General features: G+C 29.8%; 1 protein-coding gene across 1 annotated transcript; it reads left to right on the top strand.

Moving 5' to 3' along the window:
* The first annotated feature begins 5,098 nt into the window (after positions 1-5,098).
* On the top strand, positions 5,099-10,739 carry LOC105629744 (disease resistance-like protein DSC1). The gene is made up of 4 exons (XM_089722661.1): positions 5,099-5,866; positions 6,144-7,254; positions 7,418-7,702; positions 8,903-10,739. Exons 1-4 carry the CDS (start codon positions 5,292-5,294, stop codon positions 9,824-9,826), a joined length of 2,895 nt encoding a protein of 964 aa, XP_089578787.1. The 5' UTR covers positions 5,099-5,291; the 3' UTR covers positions 9,827-10,739.
* Positions 10,740-11,816: the final 1,077 nt, after the last annotated feature.

Genomic DNA, 11,816 nt, shown 5'->3' with positions numbered 1-11,816 from the left:
GTAATTTATATTTGCGTTGCTTTAATGTAAATAATTTGTTTATGTGTTTTTGATTAAAAATGAAAATTAAAATTATAAGCTCTTTTTGAAATTCTCAAGTAATGAACTAAAATATTAACTAGCACAATTAATTATTGTGAGTAAATTATTGTAATTCAACCTATATAGTTTTTTTTTTTTTTTCTCTTTAAAATTCACATATGTTCAAATTGGATGAGGTATTTTAAGAATATTTAATTTTAATAAAATAAATTTTAGTGAATTGAAATAATATTTTAATTTTATTTGTTAATGTAACTACATTATTCAATTAATTTTTATCAAATATGACTTTATTATAACTCCATTAGTTTTATTTGACAGAAAAAATTATTTTATAAAAAATTTAATAGTTATTAAATGTAAAAAATTATTAATTGTAATAAAATCATTCATTAAATTTATTAGTTTGTAACTCCATTATTTAATGAAAAAAATTTAATGTTATTAATTATAATGAAAAAAATAAAATGACACATTATCAGTTTCAAATTCTAATATATTGCTATATAAGTATTTATATCTTAAAAAATTATATATTTCTATTGATAGATAGTATAGAATCCATACAATTAGAGATGCAATGAATCACCTTCAAAATAATAAAAAAAAAATTAAAATTTTTAATAAAGTTTAGCAGTTTAGATGTCAATTCATCCCCAGAGAAAAATGTTAGGGACATTTCCACTAACTAACCCAACAATTAATACCGCTATGAAATGGCATTAAGAATCTATTAGAGTCTTTTTCAATTTCTAGATTTGCATGTTTATAGGTTGCAATCGTATCTATTAGGGTTTGAGACAAACAAATCTCATTTAATCTTTATTGCTCTTTTGTAATTTTTTTTGATACGATGTTCGTTTAAAGATTTCGCAACTATGGATTTTTATTACAAAGTTAATTGATATGATATTGATCGGAATATTTATAATTTTTTTGTCAAAAATATTATCGAGACTTTTCACTCTCCATATTTTCTATATTTTGTAGAAAGGTCGATTAGATCATAATTGAATAATGTTAAATTTAAATGTTTGATTAGTACTTTATTAGAAAAAATAAAGTTTTTAGTATTTATGTCTCATCTTTACTTTTTCACATTCATGACGGTATTTTTTCGTCTCAAAAGTTGAAAAAAAAATTAGATTTCTATAAAAAATAAGACATTTTAAAATTATATAACAATATTTTTTGTTTCAAAATATAATTCATTTTTGTGTGATTATTATTTTAAGGAGTAATAAATGATGTTTTTCTAATATTATCCTTATAGAATAACTACTTTCATAAGAATAATTATCGGTATTGAGATAAATGATAATTTAATCAAATTATTATTGATTTTGTTATATTAGGAACATTAATTGCTTCCTTAATCATTGTAAAAAAACTTAAATGACTTTTATTTTGGGACAGATGAAGTAATATTAATTTTCATAATTATGCTATTTTCTCAGAAAATTTTTATGATTATCTTACAATAATTAGACTTTTTTATAATACTTTCTTGGAATTCTATTTTCCTTGGAAAATATTTTTCCATAAAGAATTGAATTTGGGTGAATAAGTTTATCTTACCTCACAATAGTTGAAATATTCAATTTTATTTTTAATTAATTAGATTTCAAAAAAAAAAAAAATACTAACTCAAACTATTAAGATAAATTTCCAAATTTTACAGTATGAAGGATCTTACATGCATGAGATAATCCAAGATAATCGTATCGTGCTATTGCTATCAATCCATTACTTAATAGTCACTCATACTCAGGGTATTATTTTTTTATTTTTTTTCCGGTATAATCGATCTTCTTGAGTGTAAAAGTCTTTTGCTCTCCCAATAAAGTGCGGAACACGTTTTTTGAGAATCAAATTTGTATTCTTATTTTTTCGAGGGTTGAAGTCGATTATCACTTTAATTAACACATTGTTAATGGTATTTATTTAATAAATTTAATAACGAACAATTAAAGAAAAAAAAAGATTATAAATGTCTTTTTAATAAAAAATAAAATAACAATAAGGCTAACCAAATGTATAGTTTATTTAATTTTTCTTATAACGGTGAGCAAAATGAATTCGGAGTCTTTTCAATTAGAAAAGTCTTTGCTAATTATTATGAAATTGTAAAGATATTTGTACCGTAACTCATGACTGAATGGAGTAAAGTTTATATCATATATAACTAAATAGTGGGCCAAAATAGTAAATATAATATTGTAAAGATAGGTCAATCTGGTTGAAAAGAAACGACGGAAGGAACAATTGAACATATACATAGAGAAGGGGACGTGGGTCTTTGTTAAAGTTTAGTCAAAGTTTATATATTTTTGGTTAAAAAATTATCTCTTTGTTAAAGGCCAAAAAAGAGTATTTGGTAGACCCATTTTTTTTCGTCTTCCCAACTTCTTTGTAATTTATTGTTTTGTTTTCATTAAAATTATAAGCATTTTTAGGGTTTCTTAGAGGGAAAAAAATGTCATGGTTAATAGAAGAATATAACAAAATAACAATAAAAAGATGTAGCAATATAATAAAAGAGGAGAGAGAGAGAGATGAGAGGAAGAAGATGGAGCTCTAAGATGAGATTTTTTTATAATTTTTCATTGTTTGGGGCATTCAAGAAAATAAGTAAAGAGAAATTATTTTCTTGGTCAAAGAAAAATCAAATCATTTTGAAGGAAAATGACTTCTCATTTTTAAGACTTTAAAATATTTTTCTGACATTAATAAACTTATTATAACTTTATAATTTTTAATTTATTAACCATCGGTACCTATTATTATCACTTACCATTTACCACCAGCGGATACCGTCGTCCACTATCATCGGTCATTGACATCTTTCATAATTTACTTTTTTCTGTATTCTTCTCATATTTAATAATAAAATTTTTAAAATACGAAATTTCTATTACTATTATTAATATTTTTATGGTCTTATGAGTTAAAATTTTAATATTTTTAACTAATTTTTAATATTACAACCAAATAACGAAAAAAAAATCATTTAAAAAATATTTTTTAAGAAAAAATATCGTGTCTTCCGAAAATAAATATAACTTAAGTCGTTATGTCTTTTCTTTCTCCTTCCATATAGACGTATAAAATATTTCCTTCAATTTTCTTTTTTGAATAGTGCAATAATGGGGTTCATATAGGACTTATGAAGTTATGAGAAGGAAACTTCGGAAAGTCAAGTCAACGCTGGGGGAGAGAGAGAGAGAGAGAATGAGTTTGGCCAGTCAAGTCCAAGAAACAGAGTGTAAAAGTATTTAGGCTACTTTCTGCCGTTGGATCAAATATAAATCCACAGTTTTCGGATTAGAACAAGACCGACCACTTTTGCCCAATTATTACTATTAAGTAGTAATTGTTTGTTTTGATATATTACTATTGTCCTTATCGCTCTTTGTAATTTGCATTAGTTTCTACTCACCTCTATTAATAGTAATAATCAATATTATTCTTCTTCTTCATTGATTTTCAATTTTCTACTTACTCTTCATTATTTGGACAAACACTATGAGCCGTTGGATTACATTTCAATTGCATGTGATCCATTTTTGGAATGGCTTAGGAGTAGCTGCTATTTGCTGCTATCAGTAATCAATAGCCAGAGTATCATTACTTCCGGATATATTGGGATAGGACTTGCCTTTCCATATATTAAATCAATCCACGAATGTTTTTTTTTAATTATTATTATTTTATTTTTTTTTTCCTCTAATAAATTATTAAAAATATTTTACTTTCAATGAAAATTAGACTTGATCTGGAATGGACACACCACGTATAAACCATATACAAACGACAAATTAATTAGCGTATAGCAAGAGGCGAGCACGTACGTATTGACTTTTTTTTTGAAGGAAAAGAAAGACTTGGCAATTGGCATAACTCGTTAACCAATTAATCCTCGAGCTCGATGTTCCACCCAGTCTCAACATCAGTCAGCTGACTAACCGTCCAATTGCTAGTTGGCGTCTCGTTCGGGCCAAGGAAAAGACTATACGGCATTGGAATAAACATGCACACTACTCAATCACATTAATTTCTTGGTTCCTGCGTCTGTGAAATCCGAATGACTGATTGGTGCATTTACTTTGACTTCTCCTTTCGCAATTTTATTTGTGAAAATACTTTGGAAATTTCTACAGCTACCTCATTCTATGCTTTTCTTGTTAATTATATTGGCTAACTTCTAACTATGACATCTTGCATAGTTCATATGAATATGGACATGCAGATGTTTGTGGTTTTATTCATTAAGAGCTCCATGATCAAAGCATTAATATAAAAGGAGGAATCTCATTTCATATTTGAAGACCAGCACAAGAATTTGCGGACCCTTGCTAATGTATGAGCAGCGGAGTTGGATTGTCTTCGAATCCAATCCAAGCAACATTAAGATTGTTGCATGAAGAACACAACACTACACAATGTGCAGCAACAGCCCAAGTATAACATATTCCCTTCAATTTTCTTTTTTGACTATTGTAATAATGGTGTTCATATTGTGTCTTTCTTCCCCTTTTCCTCCCTCTTTCCATGAATAAATACAAAAATTAATATTCACTATATTTTTTTTGCCCATTAAAATTATGGGACCCATAAGTATATATATTAATTATTAATTTGTTAAAGTAAATTTATATAATAAGTTACCTATCATACAATTTATCATTTCAAATGATAGTTTTAACATGTATAATGTGCAGTAATTATATTTTGATTATCTAAACATTAACGACATTAACGGTGAATCCTTTGATTTTTAAGTAACTAAATAGATTAATTAATAATATAGTATTTTTTATGCTTGAAATATTTCTTGAAAATTTCAAATTATGACCAAGAGTTACGTAATTATCTAATTGTGATTTAAAAAAATTATTAAATTATGATTGTCAGGTCAATTTTCCTCGGTATTTAGACTTCATCAGTAATTGGATTCAATTGAAATAACTTTTACGAGTGAGCAATAAACTATAATTATACAAATCAAGCAAAGCGCTGACCACGCACATTACCTCTGCTCCCACGCACTAAACTGTCTCTCTTTGCTATGCTCTCGCATCGCTTCACTTTTCTCTCTTTCCCACTTCCACTCGCTCACTTTCTTAAAGTTTCTTTGAAGTTTCTGTGATGATGACTCTCAAATCTCAATGGTTTAGCTTTATATATACCCTTCTACGTTTTATAAAACTCGCCTTTTACCGCTTCTTGTATCATTTGAATTTTCCGTTATGGGTTCTTCTTTCTCTTCTTCTGCTTCGACCTCTTCCCGGCGAACCCCTTCTTTTATCATTAATTCTATTGCTGCTTCTTCTCCTTCTTCAACCTCTTCCCAGCAAAACCCTTCCGAGCCAAATAACCATGAAGTTTTTATTAATTTCAGGGGCAAAGACATCCGCGACGGTTTTCTCTCCTTTCTCTTTGAATCTTTGAAGGAAAAAGGAATCGATACCTTCAAGGATGAAAACCTTCAAAAAGGAACTGAAATAACACCAGCCCTCAAGCAAACAATTCAAGAATCATGTATTTCAATTGTCATATTCTCCAAAAACTATGCAGATTCTCCATGGTGCTTGGACGAGCTTGTTGTGATAAATGAATGCAGAGAAAAGTCGGGGCAAATAGTTTTGCCAGTTTTTTACCGTGTAGATCCAAGTGATGTTCAAGAGCTGAGAGGCCCTTTCGCAAGGGCACTTGCTAGGCTTTTAAAAGATCACAGCGATAGTTCACACAACCTGGGTGGATGGTGCCATGCTTTGAAGACAATCAGCAACGACTTAAGTGCTTTTGTTTCGAATGAGATAAAGTAAAGTTATCATTTTCCCCTGTTTACTTTTCCATGTCTTTTTATTTTCTATTCATCAATAATAGATCAATCTTGCGCACAAGATAGATGGCTTTTATTCACGATATCTACTCCTTTGAACTCTCACTTATTTTTATTTTCTTGTTAAAATTCTGTTTCATTTTCTCCTATTCCTTCAATCATGGGTTTTACCCACCCAGTTTTTCCAAACACTTAATTGATTCAATTCTAGAATATATAAGTTTTGGCTTACTTTTTATTTTTCATATGTGATCAGAAATGACCAAATGCTAGTTCAAAGAATCGTCAATCGTGTTTCAGAGATATTAAGTCATATGCCATCAAATGCTAGTTACCATGACAAGTTAGTTGGAATTGATTCGCGTGTCGAGGAAGTAATATCGTTATTGGATGTTGATGTAAATAACAGAAATTGGAGAATAGGAATTTGGGGAATGGCTGGTATTGGAAAGACAACTCTTGCTGGTATAGTGTTTTCGCAAATCAAGGTTAAATTTGATGCCCACTGCTTTGTTTCAAATGTCAAGGTACAGATAAGGAAGGAAACAGAAATTGTTTTACGGGATAAAATCATTCGTTCACTATTGGGAGACGAATATTTAAAAATAGGCTCACCACTTTTAGTATTAGATGATTGGATTATGAGAAGACTGCAAAAAAAGAAAGTTCTTATTGTTTTTGATGACGTTGATGATTCAAACGATTTAGATCTTTTAGCTGGAAACAGTAGTTTGTACCGTAAGGGAAGTAGAATCATTATAACTAGTACAGATAGACAAGTACTTAAAAATGTTTGTCACGATGAACATATTTATCAGGTTGAGGGATTAATTTATAAGGAAGCTCTTCAACTCTTTAGCTTGCACGCTTTCCATCAAAATGAACCGAAAGAAGGATATGTTTTGCTATCCAAGGAGGTGATACGTTATACTCAAGGCAATCCATTAGCACTAAAAGTTTTAGGCTCTAGCCTTTATGGCAAGGAGAAAGAGTACTGGGAGAGCCAGTTGCTCAAATTGAAAAGCATCCCGAACAAGAGAATTCAAGATGTTCTAAAAATAAGTTATGATGGGTTAGATAGCAATGAGCAGAGCATATTTCTGGATATTGCATGTTTGTTTTTGTGGGTAGAAAAACCTGGAATTGAAAAAATAATGGAAAGTTTTGGTTTCTTTGCGAGATGTGGAATAAGTAGTCTCATTGATAAATCTCTCCTCACCGATGATAAATATAATGGTAGAATAGAAATGCATAACTTACTACGACAAATGGGAAAGGAGATTGTGAATGAGGAATGCAAACAGCCTGGAGGACGTAGTAGGTTGTGGAATCCTGAGGACATTTCTCATGTATTCAAAACAAATACTGTAAGGGGCAAAATTTGCTACATTTTTCTTTTGTTATTTTTTTTATATTTGAATAAATGGAATTTGAACTTACCGCTCCACATTATTAGTGATGATTCAATAGCTTATATTTTTAAATATTTTATACTCAATTACCTACTTTCATTTGTTGTTCATTTAACAGGGAACTGATAAGATTGAATGCATTTCGCTTGAGATATCGAATGCTCGAGCTTTTGAGATAAGTTCCAAAGCTTTCGTGAAGATGCCTAATCTTAGATTCCTCAGAATCTATGGCTTTGAATTGATTTTGCCTGATGGTCCTGATTTTCTTCCAGAAGAGCTAAGATTTTTATGTTGGAACAGTTACCCTTTGAAATCGTTGCCGTTGAAGTTTTGCCCAAATAACCTTGTAGAACTTCACTTGCCTGACAGCCAACTCAAACAACTGTGGGATGGAGATAATAAGGTATATTTCCTGAACTTTAATATTTGTATTTGGTGTAAATGAACTTATAACACAATAAGATGTATAAAAATGGTTTGATGAGAGTGGCGGATCATGAAAGAATATCATAAAAAGAAATAATATATTCTAATCTTTTAATTAATGCTTATTCTTAAATGCATTTCTAAGGAAATAGATTTTAAAATTTTCTTAATGAATCATTTACAATTGTTTTATGTCCAATACATTTTTTACAAATTGGTCTTGATATAGTTAAAGGTCAAATCATTGAATTAAATGAGACTTTTTAATTTCATCTTAAATTCTAAATATTAGTGATGAGTAATAAAAATTTTGATCAACCAATATATGATTAGTCCAAACTAAAGAAATTCAAATGTTAAGAATATACTTTGACTTATTTAAAGAACAGATGATGTGTTAATTTTTACCCTTATAGCAACAACAAATAGAAACTATCTAGACATAAGTTTATTAATCTTCATACTTTAAATTGGCTTATTTTAATTTTGGTATGTGTACAGAAAATTATATTAAAATACAATTTTTAGAATTTATTTTTTTGTATTATTTGATTAAATAAACAAATAAGTAAATAACTAATTTTGAATTGTAAAATAATTATTTTGTGAGTATTTGGCTTTATGTTTTAGTTATTGTTAATTTAAAATAAATAATAAGAATAGTAAAAATAAAAATAAAAATATAAATTATGCTTTTACTAAGATATCAGACTTGGTTACAAGGTACAACAATCAAGAAATTTTCCACCAAGCTACATTCCATGATCATTTTCTCAAAAAATATAGATAAGATAAAATTTTTGAGACATGGGGCCCCTGCTAGCCAGTAACCACCCCATCGTTCCTGTAACACCCTCCGCCCAGTCCCGAGAGACCCGACGGCGGATGCCACATTCGGTGCCGGAGACACCATCTTAACTTAACATATAAATCATAAAACTAAAATTATGAATTAGAAGTAATTGAGTATTCGAAGATTTGCATCAAGTCAATTCTCATAAAGCATGATGAGATTATATGAACATATACTGAGATCATATAGAGACACAGAAAAATGGGGCGTTACAGTTCCACCATTGGATGAGTTGTGAAATTATTTTATTTTTCGATAAATAACAAATATATATAAAACATGAAATTTTAATAATTCATATTCTTACTCTTTTTGTTGTTACAGCTTCTTAAAAATTTGAAAGTTATGCACCTCAGCGGGTCGCTCTCTTTATTGAGAATTTCGGATCCATTTCAAGCCCCAAACCTTGAGGTATTATGTTTGTCAAGTTGTAGCAGTTTAATTGAGATTCCTTCATCTCTTAAATATTCAACCAAGCTTGCTCAGCTAGACTTAGAGTACTGTGATAGTATTCGCAGTTTGCCAAGCTTCCTTCAGTTAGAAAATCTTGAGATGCTTGATCTTAATGGTTGCCGTAAACTTGAAGAATGTCCAGAGCTTCCTTGCAATTTAAGGGATTTAAATTTAAGTAAAACTGAAATAAAACAATTGCCTTCATCAATTGGAAATTGCTCTCAACTTGTTGAATTATCGTTAAGTGAGTGTACAGAGCTTGAAAATCTTCCAAACTGCATTGGCCAGTTACAATCTCTGAAGAAACTTGACGCAACAGGAAGTGGCATAAATTTTAATGGATGTAAAGGTTTGACGGTATGGCTTTTGTTGTCCGGTTTGAATAGCCTACAGAAGCTTTATCTAGGTAACTGTGGCATATCAGAAATTCCGGAGAGTATTGGATCATTAGTTTCATTGAAAGAGTTATATTTAGAAGGAAACGATTTCGAAAGCATTCCTGCAAGCATCAAACAACTTTCTCATTTGGAGACTCTTAGGTTGGATGATTGTAAGAGGCTTAGATATTTGCCAGAGCTTCCAGGCACAAGGTCATTTTCTGCATCAAATTGCACCTCTTTAGAATTTGTATCATTTTCATCCTTTCCCAAAGCAGAAACATATGACCGGTGCATTGAACTTAATTTTGATAACTGCATCAAATTGGGTGATAATGTACGTCTTCAAATTAGGGAAGCTCTGTTCTCAGCACAGCAAGGCCTGATCGTATGTTTCGTTTCTCTAATATTAAATTAATAAAGAAGTCCTTATTTAAAAAAAAAAAAAAGTTAATTAAGATTTTCAATGATAAAAATCAATGGAATATTTGCCTAACTTTTGAATTTCATAATTAATTTATGCTTTGACAAGAGAAGAGAGATAAACATCGAACAAGTGGGTCTCATCTCTCAGTTCAGTTAGAAAGGCCTGATCGTATGTTGGGTTTTTATTTTGCCGTTGTTATTAATTTCCAAGATTTTGATTGTTTTGCATATCACACTAGTGGTATTGGGAACTTCGAAGATAAATCTGGAAAGATGTATGAATATGACTTTGACTTTCATTTTGACTTTCATTTTCAAAGTCCTATACGTGAGTTAGATTCAAAACATTTTCTCCTTGGGTATAAATCTTTTGATCATGAACGGAATTTCACTCGAGTCTCATTGCGGGTTAATCATTTCTCTGTAAATTATTCCCTCGAAACAGAAGACAGTAGTGTGAGGGTGATCAATTGTGGCATTCATCCTATATATCGGGAAGAATATAGGAAAGCGGAAAGAAGGAATGAAAGAAGGAAAGAACCGGACAAGGATATAGTAGAGGCGGCAAACACTGAATTATGGGAGAAGAATTCAAGACAAAGACTCTGATTAAGGTCAATTAGTATGGCAAATGGAAATTAAAAATAGGTAAAGGAATTTCGTGTGTTTTACTTTGGGATTTTAGTTGACTTCAGTTTTCAATTCACACAATCACAGTAGTGGTGAGAATCAGCTTATTATTGGCTGTTACTTGGTTATTAGCACTCGTAATAGCTAATCTATTTCTAAGTTTCTGCAGTTGTACGTTGGCATTGTATCTTAAGGGCTTGTAGTTATCCTAAATGCTTGTAATTATTTGCTAGTTTGGAGTTTTGGAGGGAAGTATAGATTGGTCTTTAAAAGATGTTTGCTTGGTTTCAATTGATCTTTAAAACAAATTTTGTAAATTGGTTCAATTATATCTGCAACTCACATAAATATTTTCTTTGGATCTGTGATGCTATATCACCCTATCAAAAAAAAAAAAAAAAAAAAAAAAAAAAAGCCTATCAAGTCTATTGTTTTTCTTTCTTTTTATTTATTTATTTATTTATTATGAGTTTCAATACATAGAATAACATTATGAACTATATAATATAATACCCTCTTTAATTCATTAAATTATAAAAAATTTTATAATAAGATTGATAAAATCATACTTGATTAACATTTTTATGAAATTTTAAAAATATTTTTACATCTAAAAATATTTCTTATTTAGGAACTATTTTCATTCATGCGAGTCACTTTTTATAATTTCATGTGATTTCATATGAAACTATGGAGTGCATCATTTCCATATGCACGAAGTATATTAAATAATTCCTCTAAAAGTTATGCTCGTATACAAGTTGAAACTTCATTATTTGAAATATGAGATTATTTTTAATGAGTTCATTCTAATTACCTATATTAATATGAGGGTGAAAAATACTTATCACCAAGAGCATAATTCACAATAAATGAAATTATTCATAGGACTAGCAAATAGAGTGCAGCTCGTGAAATATGAAAGGAGATTAAATTTGAATTCTAGTGAATACTTGCAATCCACTAATTGATGTTCGATCTCGAAATTGAATAGCATAGCAATTAAACTCGGTCCACTCTTTTACTAAAAGGATTGAGCTGAATTACATCCAAAACCAAATCTTAGAAGGCCTAATCTTAGATGAGAATGGAAGACCTAATCAATCGAATGATAAATATCACACGCTTGGCCATAATCACTATCCCCAAACAACCATTAAGGAAAACGTTTTAGCTATTATAAATTAGACCCCCAAAGCGCAAAATGGCTCCACCTACTCCAAAACCAGATAAAAGAATGTCGTCTAAGAAAAAATTTATGTTTCCAAGTGTTGCATTTTCATACATTCAAAACTCTCAAAGATGGGTAATGTAGACTGAGCTAAATTAATCAAAACAGTAGCTAAAAGTAC

Source organism: Jatropha curcas, chromosome 6 (genome assembly GCF_041381405.1).
Source record: "Jatropha curcas cultivar XTBG-Jc1 chromosome 6, XTBG_Jcur_1.0, whole genome shotgun sequence".
In the NCBI taxonomy this organism is placed as follows: Eukaryota; Viridiplantae; Streptophyta; class Magnoliopsida; order Malpighiales; family Euphorbiaceae; genus Jatropha; species Jatropha curcas.
Note: the sequence above shows the minus strand (reverse complement) of the source record. Positions and strands in the feature narration are given on the sequence as shown.